General features: G+C 49.4%; 1 protein-coding gene and 2 long non-coding RNA genes across 8 annotated transcripts in view; 2 read left to right on the top strand and 1 right to left on the bottom strand.

Moving 5' to 3' along the window:
- The window catches only part of TBXAS1 (thromboxane A synthase 1), a 169,393-nt gene that overhangs the window by 119,117 nt on the left and 32,839 nt on the right, over nt 1–17,437 (top strand). Inside the window, exon 10 of one of the 4 annotated variants that reach the window (XM_085004827.1) lies at nt 12,304–14,648. Within the exon in view, the coding sequence (XP_084860953.1) occupies nt 12,304–12,426 (123 nt within the window). The 3' untranslated portion in view covers nt 12,427–14,648. 4 annotated transcript variants of the gene reach the window in all.
- The window catches only part of LOC106508202 (uncharacterized), a 161,816-nt gene that overhangs the window by 119,700 nt on the left and 24,679 nt on the right, over nt 1–17,437 (bottom strand). The window lies entirely within an intron of this gene.
- LOC146394906 (uncharacterized) lies at nt 789–5,538 on the top strand. Its single transcript, XR_014833654.1, has 2 exons — nt 789–1,388; nt 1,476–5,538. It is a non-coding gene; the product is annotated as an uncharacterized LOC146394906 (long non-coding RNA).

The following is a 17,437-nucleotide window of genomic DNA, read 5'->3' as shown; positions in this document are numbered from 1 at the left end:
AAACCCTGGCCTCCTTCAAATCCCCCCCCAGCCTAGGACAGGGGGCTTCTTTCCCACGAGAACCACCTCCCACGGGGCTGTGCAGAATGTTGCTAGGCACTCAGACCCCACAGGCAAATGAAGAGATTTCAGGAGGTGAAGTGTTTCAAACTTCAGTGTCCATAAAATCATCTGGAGGGTTTCCATTGTGGCTTGGCAGTAACAAACCTGACGAGTATCCATGAGGACTCGGGTTCGATCCCTGGCCTGGCTCAGTAGGTTAAGGATCTGGCGTTGCTATGAGCCATGGTGTAGGTCGTGGATGTGGCTTGGATCTGGTGTTGCTGTGGCTCCAATTCAACTCCTAGTCTGGGAACTTCCATATGCTGCAGGTTTGGCGCCTGCTCCCCTACCCAAAAAGGACCAAATAAATAAATAAATAAAATCATCTGGGAAGATCGTTAAGATTCCGATTCCAGGGCACTTCCCTCAGAGATTCTCATTCCACAGGTTGGGCCCAGGACCTAGAGACCTGCATTTGAAATACACATCCCAGGTGATTTTGATGCAGGTGGTCCCTGGTTCCGCTTTGAGAACACAGCCTCAGAGTCTCAGGGCCTGAAGCCCTGCCTGGGCCACGTAAGCCCCCAGGTCATTGTCTTCCTCTAGGTAATAGCTGGGACTATCTTTAACCAATGGGAATACATAAGAGCTGGTCTTAAAAAAAAAAAAAATTTGGTTGTCACCATAGTCTTAATAATTACAATAGCCTTGCACATGGTATGCATGCAATAAATATTTTCAGGTCCTTTTTTTTTTTTTTTTTTTTTTTTACTATAACCAGAGTTCTGTTAATATGGGCCATCTGTCAGAAGATGGAAATGCAGATTAGATGTTCACACGTTAGATATTTTCCTGAAAATATTCCTGAAAATTTGCATGTAAAGTATGACTTGTGATAATTTTCCTGCTGGTTTCCACTCAACAAAAAAAAATTTTTTGAGTGCCAGTTAATGCCAGAGTCAGGCTCCAGACTCTACACCCAAGGCTGTTCTGACCTAGTTCTTCCCCCCTTATCCCTGTAGAGCCGCAAACATCTCATCAGATGGCCTTGCCCTTGTACTCGTCAATGAGGTCACTGGATTTGAGCCCTTGAGTTTCTTTTCCCTGAGCCATACCCTTTTTTAGCAAAGCCCAATGAGAATCTGATGAAAGCTCTGCCTTCTCTCCAAGAAAAAGTATACCTGCTCACTGTATCAATTAGGATTCTATCTGCTAACAGAGATAAAACACTCAACCCAGGTTGGCTGGGGGAGTTTACTGACCCACATAACTGAAAACTCCAGAGAATAAGGCTGGCTTCAAGTATGGCTTGATGCAGGGGTTCAAACTCTATCACTGAGACCCAGGTTGTTGTTTCTCCCCCTCTCTTGGCTCCAGTCATGCTGCACACTTTTTTTTTTTTTGACCATACCCAAAGCATGAGAAGTTCCCAGGCCAGGGATCGAACCTCACTACAGCAGTGACCTAAGTCACAGCAGTGGCAACACCAGATCCTTAACCAGCTGAGCCACCAGGGAGCTCTAGGGCACACTCCATTCTTAGGCAGGATCTCCCTTGTAGTCTGAAGATAGCTGTGTAGCTTGAACAAAGTGAAGTACAAACACAGAATCCTTTTGTGTGTTTTTAGATTATTTCTCTTAAATATGCTCTGATGACTCTCCGTCCCTGTCCTTGATGATACGTCAGACAGATTGCAAATATTTCTGTCACCTTTAGGCATTTAAAGGTTCAGAACAATCTAGTCCAGTTTAAAACTTCAGTCTCAGATCCAATTTAATGCCCTCCCATCCCCTTAACTCAGGCTGACCTGTGGCCTGAGCAAGCTGTAGAGGGGAGGGGGCGTAGTCTATTATTTGACCCTCCTTCCTCTCCTCCCCCTGCGGCTCCTGGACCTCCATCTTCTCCCAGGGATGGGGCTTCTAACAGATTCCCAAAACCTGCCTAAAGGGGGCCTCTTTCAGCCCCTCTCCTGTGGTGGAAGCAGGAGTTATTCAGAGAGCTGACTCCTTGGACACCCCCCACCTCCGGTTCCCTGATGGGGGAAGGGCTCCCACCTCCCTGGGTGCCGGGGTGTCCCGGTGACAGTCAGCCTTCTTGACCAGGGTGTTGGCAAGACGGCTTGAGCTGACCCATGATGGCTTGCAGTATCTGAGTGGCCCACAGGAGTCCTCTCTTGGCCACACCAACAGTGGCTGCTCCCTCTGCTGTCCCCTCGCGGTGCCCTGACTTCTCTGCTCAAATAGGCAGAGAGCGCAAGTGAGAAACTGCGCTGCATCAGCAGGCGGCCACCTGGAGAATGAATGGGGGGCAGTCAGCTGCCCCCACTCTCCAGGAACGGCTCTATTGGAGCCCCGCTTCCTTGCATCAGGACAAGAGAACTCTCCTCCAGGCGGATAACTCCCTGCTCTGACAAGTTTTCCTTAAATCGCTCGTCTTTTCATAGGCTGAGGATAGGTGAAGCGGGCAGCCAGCTCAGGCCTGGCCTGAAGGAAGAGTCTTGTTCCTGGGCTCCTCAGTGAAAGTCTCGCGGCATCGCACTGATGGAGATGGGGTTGTGCCTCAGCCTCCCAGCCAATCACCGGTGCTGAGGGGGATATGATGCTCTGATTGGCTTAGGGCTGTGTCACTCACCCCATCCCTGGGGGTTGTGTCTAGAAGGGGTCTCACCTGAGCCCCTGAGAGCTCACGCGGAGCAGGAGTGGATCCCCAAATCCCTGTTTCTAGATGTGGGGTGAATGGCTGCTGGGTGGCCAAAAATCAGTGTGTCCATCCACGTCATAGAACCAACCGGTGGTCTCCAGATTCGAAGCTCCCATTTTCAAATTGTCAGGTAATCACACTCACTTTTCCTCTGAACTTTTCAAAACCAAAAGCCAAAGGGGTAAGTCCAGTAATGCTTAGTACTTCGAAATGATGTGTGCTTCTTGTAAACCATGTGGCCACCTTCTGCCAAGTGTCTGGTGATGTCCACAGAGCCAGGCAATGCTTCTTTATTGGTTTCAATGACAACCCAGTGGGTGACCTTACTGCATCCTTTACCAGTGAAGACAGGAAGTTGTCGGGGGACGAGGTCCCGAATCCAGGGGCTCTCTTTGAACAGAAACTGAACTTCTACACACACAGGGACACTCGAGGGTCTCCTTCACTACTAGGGATTGTCTTGATACACGTCGCAAACCTACTGATTCGGTCTGTCCCACGTCTTGCCAGGCTACCCAAGTAGCTTTGACTGCCTGTCTCCTTTCAGGGCAGAGATCTCTGTTCCAGTGTGTAGGACAGCTATACTCCACTCTGCAATGCCTGCCTCAAGGCTCTAGAACATGCGTGTTTTCTCCCAAATCATCTGGCTTTGGGATTGTGTCTGGCCTCTCCTTCTTCCACGAAACCTTCCTCAAGGCACCCACCTCTTTGAGAACTCTCTTTTTCCCTGCGTTTCCTTAGTCATTTTAAAGAGGCGGGATCTTCATTAAATTCAGTAGTTGGAGGAGTAGGGAAAGGCTTGTGCCATTTGGATCACTCATAAAATTGAGAAAACACACCAGTTATTTAATAAGGCCTCTGGAATGGGGATGCTTCATTGTGTTTTCCAATATCTAATTTTGAAAAGGATGAGGGGGGGAAAAAAACTTCTTTCCATATAAATTGTTTTTGCTATAGCTTGAGCACTTTATGTTGAAATGATTGACTTTTGATCTGGCTAAACCATTCTCTCTTCTTCTCTTTGGTGCTGGACGGTGCCAGCCAAAATTTATGACCCATTTTCCTTCTGCTTAATTGTTGTTATAAATCTGCTGTGCAGAACCCAGTTGTAAATTTATCACAAATTGGACTAGATTGATATACAGCCCCTCTTTAGGATAATTCGAGCAGTTATGCCTTGGAAGGCCAAATTCTTAAAACTTCTCTTGAAGAGCTGCTTTGTAACCATTATAAATACCTAATTAAAATACAACTGACTCTTTCTCTCTTAAGGATAAAAGAGCATTCCACGCTGGGTATTTCAGCTGATTAGCTCATGCTGCTAATGTGAGCAAGGTTGAGGATTTGTTCCTTGAAGCAGCCAGAGGATTTCAAAGGAAAAAGGCATATTCCTTTTCACACACACATACACACACGCACAGGGTCACTCCGCCCACAACCAGGTGTTTCATAAATACACGTCTTGTGTCACAGGGGTAAGGGTGGGTGAAAAAAATGTGACTATCTTAACACAAATTCATCCTTATTATGGACCCCAAAAAAGTCTCCCAGTTTGAATCCCACTCAGGGTCAATCTTCAGGGCCATTTTCACAGGGGTAGGGCCATCTTAAAGTTGACTCTAAGATTCAAGTGAAAAACTAGAAATGGGTTTTCCCCGTTGAGAAAGTCCCCTGCCTTTTGTGAGGTCTGCTGGGGTCCTGCTGTCTGATGGTTTAGGAGGAGTCCGCTCAGGTGCTCCTGCCCCTGATTCAGTCACCCCGCCACACAGGGCTTAGTGGTTCTTCTGGAAGCTCCCCTCTCCCACAGATCCCATAACAGTATAACAGAACACAAAGCAATGAGGCAGGAACAGAGAACAACTTAGAGCCCTAAAGTCAAACTGTGAAACAGAGACAAGAACTGGGACTCAGCAGGGTGAGTTTAGTGGCAAAAGCACCAGCTTCAGAGTGGAACGTCTCAGAATATACCGTGCAAACGAAACCCCTGGGGATCTTGCTGAACTGCAGGTTCTGACGCGGTAGGTCAGGGGTGGGGCCCAAGACTCTGTGTTTCCAACAAGTTCCCAGGTGACACTGATGCAGCCGGTCCACAGTCCACACCGTGAGCAGCCGGGCTCTCCACCCTAAATAGAGAACCTCCCTCCCACTGTGATGCACGTAGCAAGTATTTCTGCCTAATGCCAGTTGAAGTACTGATATTCTGCCAAGGAGTTACCTTTTTTAAATGAAGTAAAACAGTTTCACAGTGATTCTAACAATAACGGTGCCACTCTCACTTGACTGAGTGAGAGATGAAGTGAGACAGGACTTACCCAGGTCTCTAGGTGGGTATTGCCTGCAATCCTAAAATCATCTTGCTTCCTCAAATAACAGTTGATCTCTGAACAGTATGGGGAGTTAGGGATGCCACCCCCACCCCCACCCTATGGAGCCAAAAATTATTTGCCAATTAACTTAACTACTAATAGCCTACGGTTGACCAAAAGCCATATGGACAACAAACAGTCAGTGAACACCTATGTTGTATGTTATAAACTGTCTTCTTACAATAAAGCCAGAGAAAGACAATGTTATGAAGAAAACCATAGGGGAGTTCCCATCATGGTTCAGCAGAAACAGATCTGACATCCAGGAGGACACAGGTTTGATCCCTGGCCTCCCTTAGTGGGTTAAGGATCCTGCGTTGCTGTAGCTGTGGTGTAGGCCAGTGGCTACAGCTCCAATGTGACTCCTAGCCCGGGAACTGCCGTATACTGTGGGTGCAGCCCCAGAAAGCAAAAGAAAAAAAAAAGAAAACCAGAGGGAAGAGAAAATACATCTCTGGCAGTGTACTACACAAGTACCTACATCAATATTGTCTTATATGACACGGAACACTGTAGATGCTGTAGGCATTACTAATACGAGGTACCAAAACTGCAAAGATAATGCACAAAAGAAATTCCTATTTATTTACAGGTATAACGATTCATGCAGTGATAATGAAGCAGCAGCAATGTGCTTGCTTTATGGTAGCCTAGCGTAATCGATATGATTGCTTCACGGTAGCCTGGCCTCCATACTAATCATTAGAGAACTGTTGTGCCGTAGAGTATCTCAGTCATATTCATAATCCAGTATTGGAAACACCGTTACATTTTCTAAAAAACCACTGACCTGTGATGATAGGCTGATAGGCATTTCTTTCAATTATGAGAGGGGCATACGGAATGGCAGTGTGATTCTTTGCAAGCAAAGTTATAAAACGATAAGAAAACTAAGACATTATTAATTTTATATTAAATATCATATGCCTATGTAAGGATAGAATGGTAACTACATCTTTTTATGCATGCATATCTTTTTCTTAATTTTTTTTTGAGAGTACTAGGCTACATGGTTTATGAGCTTTGGCACATGGTTGCAAATCTCCAAAATTTTTTCCAAAATATTGGAAAAAAAGTCTGCTTGTAAGTGGACCCATGCAGTTTAAACCCATTCTGTTCAAGGGTCAACTATAACTTCCTCTGGGGAATGGGGGAGTAGCAATGTTTAGGGGAGCTTTTAAGCTGATTTAAAGTCATTTTCAAGGCAGATGAAGGTGGAAACCAGAGCCTTCTCTTAGGAGCCATGTGCAGACTGGGGCCTATCATGCCCAACAAGCACCCATCCAGCTGGATCTTTCAGGCAGGGAGCTCCGTCTAGACTGTAAACAGCCCTAATGAGCCCCTAGTGTACACGGCAACTTTGGGTGCCAGTTGAGAGGCCAGGTCACAGTACCACAGTCAAAGGGAACCTCCCTGAGGCTGTCTCCCCGGGGGGGCCCAGAGCAAAATCTGCTCTATTATCACAGCAGGAGCAGGAGCTACAACAAGGGAACCCTGGAATGAGCCCAGCTTGCCCACTTCTGGTCCCTCCTTCTGGAGGTGTCTGACTCCCGAGAAGCAGACTCGCTCACCCTTGCCTGGCCTCCCAGCAACTAATGTCAGAGCCTGCAAGAGGGGCCTCTCTGGGTGCACCTGTCACTCCATCTTAGAAGTTAGGATGTGTGGTCTCTGCTTCTGAGGCTCCAATTCTGGGAAGGAAGAAGGACGACAGGAGAGGAGGTGTCTCTTGCCCCATCATTAGACAACTCAAGTCCCCAGAGCAAGGGGAATGGCCAACCTGGATTAGGGGACAGAGGCCCCCGGTTCAAACCACTCAAGAGTTTGAACTCCTCCACGTGGGCAGGAGACACCCAGAGCCCATGGCCCGGCGGCTCCTGGGGAAACCGAGCTGCCTGCCTCACCTGAGTGCCAGCTGTCCCCAGGGGCCTTGGGAGTGGCAGCCACAGCCCCAGGCTCTGCACCGTCCAGACCTCAGAGATCTGAGTGGCTCCCTGGCCTCTTTTCTTTTGTCTTCCTTCTCATCCGCCCCATCTCTCTGCTTTCTCACCTCTCTCCCTTTCTCTCTGTCTCACCAGTGTTTGCAACAGCACATAGCCTTCTCGCTCGCTCTCTTTTCCTTCCGCTAGTCCTCAGATCCAGAGATACACAGAAGCTTCCTTGCTTGACCCTGACCCCCTGTCCAGCTCGGGAGCCCCTGGCCACCCCAGAAGCCTGTACCTTTGTGAGGTGATGTCTCACGTGCGGGCGCTGTGGATGGTCAAGCGGGAGGCTGGCGGAGGGCAGGAAGGGTGTGGCAGCGTTTTCTGGGCCGCCTGGCTTAACCCAGGGTAGCGCTTCAGCACTTAGAAAGTTTTGCAGTCTGTGCCCCAACCCCCGGCCCTCCACTGCCCGGGAGTCCCTGCAGAGCCATTCCATCGGGGCAGAGGAGGGGGAACCTGCAAAAAGATCTTCACTGCACCACCCCCCCGCCCCCGGGATGGGCAGCGCCAGTCAGCACAGGTTTGACGTCTCTCATGGGGCGACTCGGAGTGTTTGACATTCGATGTCTGGGCCTCTCGAGGAGCCACACTTTGCAAAGCAAAGAAGCTGGAGGGGTGGGTTCACCTCCATCCAGAAAAGCGAGAACTAAAAAATAAACTTGGGCAAGTGAACTCCACAGCCGAGGCTGGGTGTTCCATGGGTCTACTTGGCCTTGCGTTAGAGACTCAGCTGAATGGCTCCTTTATTTAACTCTTGCTCATATTATGGGCTTTTACGACATCAAAAGCATGTGGTTTATTCCCCACAGTTAGCTTTTGGAATAAAAGAGTAAACACACACACACTATGATTAAACTTCACTGGACGCTGGTGACCAGTGGTGAAGCAGGAACCTCAGAATGCAGACGTCGTAGGCCAAGAGGAAGATCTTTTTCAAAACCCATCCCTAGGCATCAAATCTCACCCTTTGGAGGTGCTTCCTTTGTGCCAACACATCTCCACCACTGCGTGCCACTGGAGAGGGGTGATACAATCAAATCCACACAGACTTTAGCCCTGCCAGAGCAGGGACTCTGCCTAGCACCGTGGTGTACCCCAGGGCAGTGCCTGGCACACAAGAGACTTGGGACAAACAGGTGCTTTTGCTTTTGTTTTTAGGGCCATACCCACGGCCTGTGGAAGTTCCCAGGCTAGGGGTTGAATTGGAACTACAGCTGCCAGCCTACACCACAGCCACAGCAACGCGGGATCCGAGCCGCATCTGCAACCTACACCACAGCTCACGACAATGCCAGATCTTTAACCTACTGAGCAAGGTCAGGGATGGAACCCACGTCCTCATGGATATGAGTCAGATTTGTTTCCGCTGAGCCATGAGGGAACCGAGTAGGTGTTGAATGAATGAATGAATGTTCACTCCTTTTCTAACTGGAGACTAACTGAAAGCAGATGTGAGGTGGGGAAGCATAGGGCGGTCACTGCATGCTGGAAGGAGGAAGCAGCCTGGAGTCAGAGAGGGGAGGCACCATTGCTGCCAAGGGCGATGTGGGCAGGTGAGAGCGACACTTGATGTCCCTTCAGCCCTACAGTCCTGCGCCCACAGGGGTCCTGCGGGGCCCAGAATCTGTCATGCCAAGGAAAGGAAGAACCCTAGAGGACATCTGGGGCAGCCTCCCACCCAGGACCAATATCTGAGATAAGATCATGCTGTTCTGCTTGAATGCTTCCAGGAACAAGGAGCTCACTACCTATCATCACCCCCCACCTCCACCCCCGTCATCCTCGATAAAGGTCTTCTGCACAGAGGGTTGACCTCTGCCTCGATTATTTGCCCAACAACCTGCCTTGGTTGTGCTTCTCTCAGTTCATGCTATTTGCCCACTAGCAGTCAGCAAATTAATAGCTTCTCTCTGGGGGGGCCACCGCCACGCTCACTAATAGCCAGTCATGGGGCATCTCAGAGCCAGAGAAAGGAAGGAAAATTGGAAAGTTCGCAGAGAATAAAGAGACCTTTCTAGAATGTTTGCTTCTGGCTCAGACATTCAATTTACTCTAAGTTTTCTAGTAAGTCTGTTTTGCCCCAGGACTATGGGCAGCATTATGTTTTGTTTTGCTCTGTGTCGTGGTTGTTTTTTTCAGCATTATGTTTTATAGCTGAATGTGGCGTATGTGAAAATATCAACCACGTGAGCCTGTTACTCCAGGCACAGGAATATTCCAGATCAGAAGGGATGTTTGACTCCCCTGTGAATTCCAATGTGTAAGGTTTATAAAGTTAAGCACTTAGAATTCCGTCTTTAAAATTTAAATATTTAGATTGGGTCTCTAGGACACAAAAGGCAAGGGCTGTTTCTCACTCGCTTAATTCGATTTTTTTTTTTCCTCCGTTTTGGTAGCACAAGTTGTTTTTCAAAGCCTCATTTCTTGAATGTTCCCTATAGGAGGAATGTAATTAAACTCCACTGGCCTCCCCCTGCTGAGACCAAACTGGGGCCAGAGCTATAGGAAGCATAAAACAGATACCCTGTAACAAGAATCCTTATTATAAAGATGAGAAGAGAATCCACTTCCCTCTGGTTATGAACAAGAAGCTTTAGAGAACCAGCCAGGCTCTTTCTGCAGTGGGCTTAGTCTCTGAGACATTTTAATTAGTAATTTAAGGCTGGAAGCAAGAGGACCCCTCTCTCACCTCCTTCGCGACAGGCAAGGACTTCAGCTCCATGAGAAACTGGTTCGAGTGGCTGAGGAGGAGGGAGGCCCCAGGGGAGGGCAGTTCTGGACAAAAGACAGACTTTTCCACGGAATCGGAAGAGCTAGGTGTCCTGTCTGGTCATTCACGGTGCTTGGGGGCCCACTCCTTGAAGGACCTTGGGGACATGGCCTCACCTCCTTCTGGGACGGGAACAGAGCAGGCAGCCGAGCGAGCGCGCTTCCAATCCCACTCAGACCAAACCTCAACTTCTCTCTGACCCAGGAGCACTGCCACCCACAGTGCCAGGCTCAGCCCTGCCAGGGCGCACACGGGGCCACAGAGCTGCCCCTCCCAGGCGTCATCTCCTTGTTCCTCAGTTTTCCTATCTGTAAAATGGGACTTGCAACAGTGTGTAGCTGATACAGCGTCTCAAGGCTTAAGAGAGTGAAGCCACATGTGATTCTGGGTCCAGTGGCCCCGAATGGAGATCCCCCTCGATGCCCACCCCCTGTCTGTGCCTCAGTGTCCCCATATGTGCAAGGAGTAGATCTCCCCTCTGCTGGCCTTGATGCTGCCGCCAATTCAATGTTTATAGCCAGGCCTTAAGCTGAGAGCTTACAAAAGTTAACTTGATCCCCTCAAAAACTTTCTGGTATGGCAACTATCACCAACCCCTTTTAATTGGCAGGGGAAGAGGCTGTACCAGTCAGGAATCTCCAGGGGATGAGAACCAGCAGGAAAGAGGGAGAGCGGGGGTTTAAGGAACTGACGCTTGGGGTTTATGGGCCAGCACATGCAATATCTGCGGGGCAGGCCAGCAGGCTGGAAGCTCAGGCAAAATCCAATGCTACAACCTTGAGGCCGAATTTCCTCTTCAGGAAACCTCAGCTTTTGCTCTCAAGGCCTTTAGCAGACAGGAGGAGGCTCACTTACGGGACCAAAGGTCATGCCCTTTCCTGAAAGTCACCATATCGTAGACATCACCCCCAAACAGAGGACACCTCCACAGCAACACTGAGATTAGTGTTTGGCTAAATGACTGGGGACTGGGGACGGTGGCCTAATCAGGGGGGCACAAAGACGAACCATCACAGAAGCGCCAAGAGGATAAGCAACCTGTCGAAGGTCACGCATGGGAGCTCCTGGACTGGACTGGAGCTCCCATCTCCCGCTGCTTTGTCCTACTCAGCGCTGTCTCCAATACTCATGAGTCAGCAGCTAATCCCCGGTGCTGCGCGCCCTGCCTGGGGTGGGACAGGGGCGGCTCCAGTATTTCTCTAGAGGGGCTTCGGGCTGCCTGCTGGGGTGGGGAGCTTGCAACTGTGTTTGCTCCGACACATTCATGGCACTGAGAACCTGCCACTGCCCAGGCGGGCGGGGGCACAACCTCATCGCCCATCTCTGCTGGCACCGTCTTTAACCCATCTTCCTGGCTCTCTGTCCTCAGGAGAGTAAGTGTTCCTAGATGGTTGTGGGATTGGCATAGCTTTTCCAGGATCCGTTTCTCTGCATTTATGGATTCTCTTTCTTGGGGGCCCACAGAGTCAAGGTGAAGGGCACAGGGTCAGCTTCTCCCCTGATGCCCCTGCGTCTCTGGACAACCACCCCACGAGGCAGGAACTTTCCAGAAACAGAGACATCATATCCCTGGGCTGCTTTTTACCTCCATAGACACCCTTCTCAGTGCTTTTCTCACTCTCCAATGAATGAGATCTCATCTCATTCATTGGAGAAAGTTCTCCAACTTGGAATTCCCATTGTGGCTCAGTGGGAAATGAATCTGACTAGGAACCATGAAGTTGCGGGTTCGATCCCTGGCCTTGCTCAGTGGGTTAAGGATCCAGCGTGGCTGTGAGCTGTGGTGTAGGTCACAGACGTGGCTCAGATGCAGCATTGCTGTGGCAGTGGTGTAGGCCAGCAGCTACAGCTCTGATTCGACCCCTAGCCTGGGAACCTCCCTATGCCACAAGTGTGGCCCTAAAAAGCAAAAAAAAAATAAAAAAATAATAGTTCTCCAACCATCCTCTGTGGGTTCCATGCCCTTCAAAGTTTGGCACTAGCTGCATGTCCTCGCAGTTTTGTTTGTGTTTTACGGTAAAAAAAAAAAAAAAAAACAAAAAAAACAAAAAAACAAAACAGGAGACGTGCATCTGAGATGTTCATCTTGCAGCCTCATTGTGCCTCCGGCCTCCCCCAGTCTGTTCATGTCTGATGCCAAGATGGGCAGTGAGCCCCGGCCTCCCTCTCCTGGGGTCTCTGATGGATCCACCTCAGAGGCCCACAGAGCAGGACCACCCCTCCTCCCCAAATTCCCAGACTTTGATTGAAGTGGCCAAGGCCTAGGGTTATAGAGCAGACCCCAGCCCACCTCTAGGCAGAATCTCTGACTTCGGGCAATTAGAGACCGCCTCCTAGTTCTTTCTCTTATCCACACGCAGCTCAGACCAAGGGCCCAGGTGCAAATTGAGGTCTAGGAGCAGCCAAGGGTATTCCCGTGTCCTGGAGAACTTTCTAAAATCCGCAGGTGCAGGGATCCACCCAGCGGTCTGGATGGAGGTGGCCCGCCGTGGGATCCAGGCATCGCCCTTCTTTAAGAGTCCCCAGGCTGGAATTCCCGTCACGGCTCAGTGGTAACAAACCCAACTAGGATCCAGGAGGATGCAGGTTTGAGCCCTGGCCTCGCTCAGTGGGTTAAGAATCCAGTGTTACCACAAGTTGTAAGTCGCAGACAGAACTTGGATCCCGCATTGCTGTGGCTGTGATGTAGCTGGTGGCTGCAGCTCCGATTTGACCCCTAGCCTAGCTGCTTCCATATGCCGCTGGTGCAGCCCTAAAAAGACAAAAAGAAAAAAAAGTCCCCAAGTGATTCTCAGGTGCAGCCCAGTGGAGAACCACTGCCACATGCCCATGAGGTATACATGCGAACTTGACTTTAATAGGGAGCTCGGGCTGCGTTATTAAGGACAAGACTCACTCTATCAACACACTGCCTAGTTATTGGAGCTGCTTTTTGCTTTTTACACAAGTCACTCGTAGGGTCACCAGGAAGTGGCGGGTTTTCTATGAGTGTGTTGTGGCTCAGATCCAGCCCATGATGAGAGCCAGGCACCCAAGGCCTGCCTGGCCAGCCCCACGAGCTGGTGGCTCTGGAACACTCAGCAGACTGGCCTGCTTGAAAGCACCTTCTACAATTAAGGTCCTTCCGCCTGGAGGTCATGATCCAAGAGGCCCGGGGTCTGGCCCCACCCTCCAGGAGCGGGAGGGGCTGTTTCTCCACCTCACCAACCAGACCACTGAGACCCAGGGAGGGTCCCTCGTTGTTATCTCTCGATGAAGGGAGTGTGTTTCTGGCGCCCGAGCTGTCCCCCTCCCCCATCCCCTTGCCTTTCCCTGAAAAGCTCCTGTAACAATTCCCCAGCCTGTCCACAAATTAGTGATCTGCAGACCTGAGGGACAGTAGTGACGAGGCCACCCGCATCATCGCCGTACCGGTAAACGCTTATGGAGCATCGTAATTATTCATAATAAACTGTATGTGTTAAATAAAGCTGACCCGAAGCTATAAAGAAAGAGCCTCTGCTCACCGAGGCAACACATAACTTAGAAATCTCCCAGGAGCATCTAGCGGAAACATCTCAGGCTCTGTGACACACGTACCTACCATTCAACAGTTCTGTTTCTGGGCACCAGTCGCCTGCACAGTGTCAGGGGTTTCATGCATCATCCCGGCCCCCCGTCTGTGACCTGTGGCCAGTTGTAACCCCTGTTGTGGAGGCTACCTGTGTCAGGTCTGTGACAGAGACACCCTGTGTCCAACTGGTTCATATCGAGGAGGGATCCTTAGGAATCGAGTATTAATATCAACTCATATTGCCAATAATTACGATGAAAAGAAGAATTACGACTCATTGAACCCATGCTCTGTGTCTGGAGTTGGGCCAAGGAAGTCTAACAACCAATCCGTTCTTTTCTCAAAGTAGAGAACATTTCCCATTTCCAAGATTAGGAAAGTGAAACTCGGAGACTAGGAGACTCACTCAAGGTAGAAGCAGAGGGCAGGATTTGAACTCAGATCTGCTAGCTCAGAATGCCTTGGTGCTGTCTTGAGAAGGACCACCAGGTTCGGACTAGCTTGTTCCAGGAGAGCAGATGGCTGTCCTACGAGAGCAGGTTTTGCACACACCTGGACCATGTATGACCACTTGGCCAGCGCTGTGACAGCGGGGTCACTGTCAGGGTGCTGGGAAGGCCCCGAAGTCCTCCTCTTTTAGGTGTCCCCTCTGTTCTCTGCCACCAAGTACCTAAGGACATCACCAGAAGAGGCGGCATCTTTCACCTGGATCTTAGGCTTCGAGAAACTAAGCAATTCAAGGAAGGCCAGACATGTCAGTCTTAACATGCAAACGACAAATAATTTACTTCAACAACCACGAAATAGATCAAACCACCTCAACATCCATAGCAAAAGAAAGGGGAAAAAACCCTAAACCAAGAAGTACAGCTTCTTGGAGTTCCCATCGTGGCGCAGTGGTTAACGAATCCGACTAGGAACCATGAGGTTGCGGGTTCGATCCCTGGCCTTGCTCAGTGGGTTAAGGATCCGGTGTTGCCGTGAGCTGTGGTGTAGGTTGCAGACGCGGCTCGAATCCCACGTTGCTGTGGCTCTGGTGTAGGCCAGCAGCTGTAGCTCCGATTTGACCCCCAGCCTGGGACCCTCCATATGCTGCGGGAGCGGCCCAAGAAATGGCAAAAAGACAAAAAAAAGAAGTACAGCTTCGTTCTACTTAGCATTTGACAAATTTACATTCTCTTCATCTGCCCTTGAGTGTCTTAAAACTCTATTGATATTTCCATGCAAAAAAAAAAAAATTTTCCCATGTAAAGTCTACCACACAGGAATCCCTCTATCCATTCTGTCCCTTGAGTCTCAGAGAGACAGTTTCCTCCTCTGGGAATAAGTCATATGTCAAACCTGTCATTTATCACCGTGTCTAGAAGCATTTTTCTTCCTGTCCCTCAAATTTTAGCTTCAAGCCCACTCAATTAGGTCTGTGAGTATCTTGACAAGCATCTTTCTTGGGCTCCATGAGCTATCTGGTGAGATAGGCTATCATCTAACCAAACAAAGCCTGTCTGCTGCTGGCATCGAAACAGTATCCTTCAAATGTCCATCCTTGCTTTCCTTTTCTACAGCTGCATTAAGGATGAAAACATCACCCATGCCTCCAAATCCTACTGCCTATAAAGGACAGGACAGCCTCGGAGATGCAATGCAGGTTCCTTCCTGTCCGTGTGAACCAGCTGAAATAGAAACAGCCTGTGGGGGTAACCCATCCCTGCTAGGGCTCCGTCTGGGACAGAAATTTCCAGCAATCGGCACTTCCCAGCTGTCCATGTTAGGTCATTACAGGACTCTCCCTCCTCAGCTGGGAAAGCCAATGTCCAAAGAAGCAACAGATGTCCGCCTTGGCATTTGTCTTCCTTAGTCGTTTTCACGAAGGAGTTAGCCGCCTCAGAGGGAATTTCACATCACGGCCCCTCCTCCTGCCCACCTGCTCCTTCTTTCCGCTGCTGCTCTTCGGCAGAAGGACATGCTTTTCAGGTTGACCTCTAGGCTGTTGACCCCAGGTGTGCAGGGCCCTCTCATCCTCACGTGGCCGGTGCTCCATATTAGTTGAATGAATGAGTGAAAGCTAATGTCCAAACAGATTTAGAGGCTGGTCCACCTAATCCTTTTATTTTGCAGATGAGGAAACTGAGGCAAAGGACTTTAGGAGACCACCCAAGACCACCCCGTGTGCGTGCGGTTTCCTGAGTCCCAGCCCCGTCCTCATTTCTCCGTGTGTTGGAACAGCCTGTCCTCCTCTCCTGAGACCGAGTATGCCCTTGTCCCTGCCCTCACCGCCGGGGCAGGGAGTGGTTGTGTTCGTGTTCGCAGGGTGGGAGTGGGCACTGTACAACCCCGACATGCCGCGCCACACCCCGCCTCTGTGTCTGTGGTTTCTCTTCTGGATGAACAAAGAGTCCTTTTGCCATTGCAGAGGTCTCACCTGCCTTCCTCCTGTCACTGCGGCTGCAAACAGCCTGCCTTCCAAGCCTGGCCCCGCAATCTTCAAAGATTCCTTAAGGCCATCTGGCTCCCTGTCCCTCTAAGCCTCTGCTATCGAGACCCCTTTGGGACTGTGTTGTGCCCTTAGCAAGATCTTACCCCTCCTTTCCAGAACAGACCCAGGCATTTCTTCCACCAATAGTATTCCACATTTTTTTCTTTTAAATTACAAATGCTTTAAAAAAAAAAAATAATACGGGTGGTGTACCAGGAGCATCCAAGAGAATGACAGTTGTCAGTGAAAAAAATTAAGCGAAGCCTGAAGATAAGGCATGTCTATTATGTTCTGAATATTAAATTAGCCAACTGGTGGCCATTTCTACAGCGATGCTATAGAAAGGCAACAGCAGAAATTGCTTTTGTTCCCTTTGTGTGGAATCGCCAAGAAACGTGAAGGCAGAGATTAAAAACCAAATTTTTCCTCCCCCTTCTTGCCTGTCTGGTCAGGCTCACCTTTATCAGGCACAGTGTTTACTGGTGGGAAACTGCCAACTTCTGGATGAAAGGCAGGGGTGTTCGCTCCCATTATTTCACCACCAAGCTGTGTTTCTCCTGAAAGGCATTAACATGGAGGGAAAACAACCCCTGGCCACTCACTGGGGCTGTTCTTCAGTATTCTAGACAGACCATAAGTAATTCAGCGAGTCGCTCACAAAAGCCTTGGTTCTGCGTGTTTGTGGCTGTGGCATTCAGGCGAGCCAAAGGTGATGGGCGCCGCCGAAATGCAGCGCAAAACTCTCTATCAGACGATGTCATTTTTCTCTAAATGTCATCTATACAATTTTTATCGGAGCGTGATGACAGAGAGTGAATAACTTAACATAAATTTGCATAATACAATACAGCTGTTAATTTATGAGCATATTAAAGCACCAAGTTTCGTAGTTTGGGGCAGTTAAAAGTCTTACTCTTTTGAAACTTGCCCTCCTGTTTGCTGTTTATTTATGGCTTATTTAGGGTGGCCAGATAAAATACAGGTGTCTGCTTAAATTTAAATTTCTGATACATGAGTCATTTTTTTTTTTTGTACAAGTTGTGATTCATGAGGTATTTGGGACATCCTTATGTTAAATGTGATTCACTCTAGATCTGAAATCCACATTTAATCAGATGCCTGTATTTTTATTTGATAAATCTGGCAACTCATCGTCCTTCATGAACCGTCCCCTGGCCTCTACAGTCTCCTGGATGGTGGGGGGCGGGGGGTGCCGTCACGCAGGAAAAGGCACTGACCTCTGAAGACTTCGAACCTCTATGCAGAGTCAAAGGGATGAGATCATAGACTCGCCTGTGCCAGGGGGGAAACTGAGGCAGGCAGATACCTGCATCTTCCTGGCAGCCCCGGGAGTCTCAGAATTATGTTTTTTCAAACTTTTGGGGGGACCACAACCCATCGTAAGAAATTTATAATTCAACCCAGCACATGCATACCTACATCACGGACACAAAAGTTTCATGAAGAGTTCCCGTTGTGGCGCAGCAGAAACGAATCTGACTAGGAACCAGGAGGTTGTGGGTTCGATCCCTGGCCTTGCTCAGTGAGTTAAGG

This window comes from Sus scrofa, chromosome 18, assembly GCF_054392235.1.
Source record: "Sus scrofa isolate SSC_HxYL_T2T_F1_AM1 chromosome 18, Sscrofa_HxYL_maternal_Yorkshire_Landrace_v2.0, whole genome shotgun sequence".
Lineage (NCBI taxonomy): Eukaryota > Metazoa > Chordata > Mammalia > Artiodactyla > Suidae > Sus > Sus scrofa.
Note: the sequence above shows the minus strand (reverse complement) of the source record. Positions and strands in the feature narration are given on the sequence as shown.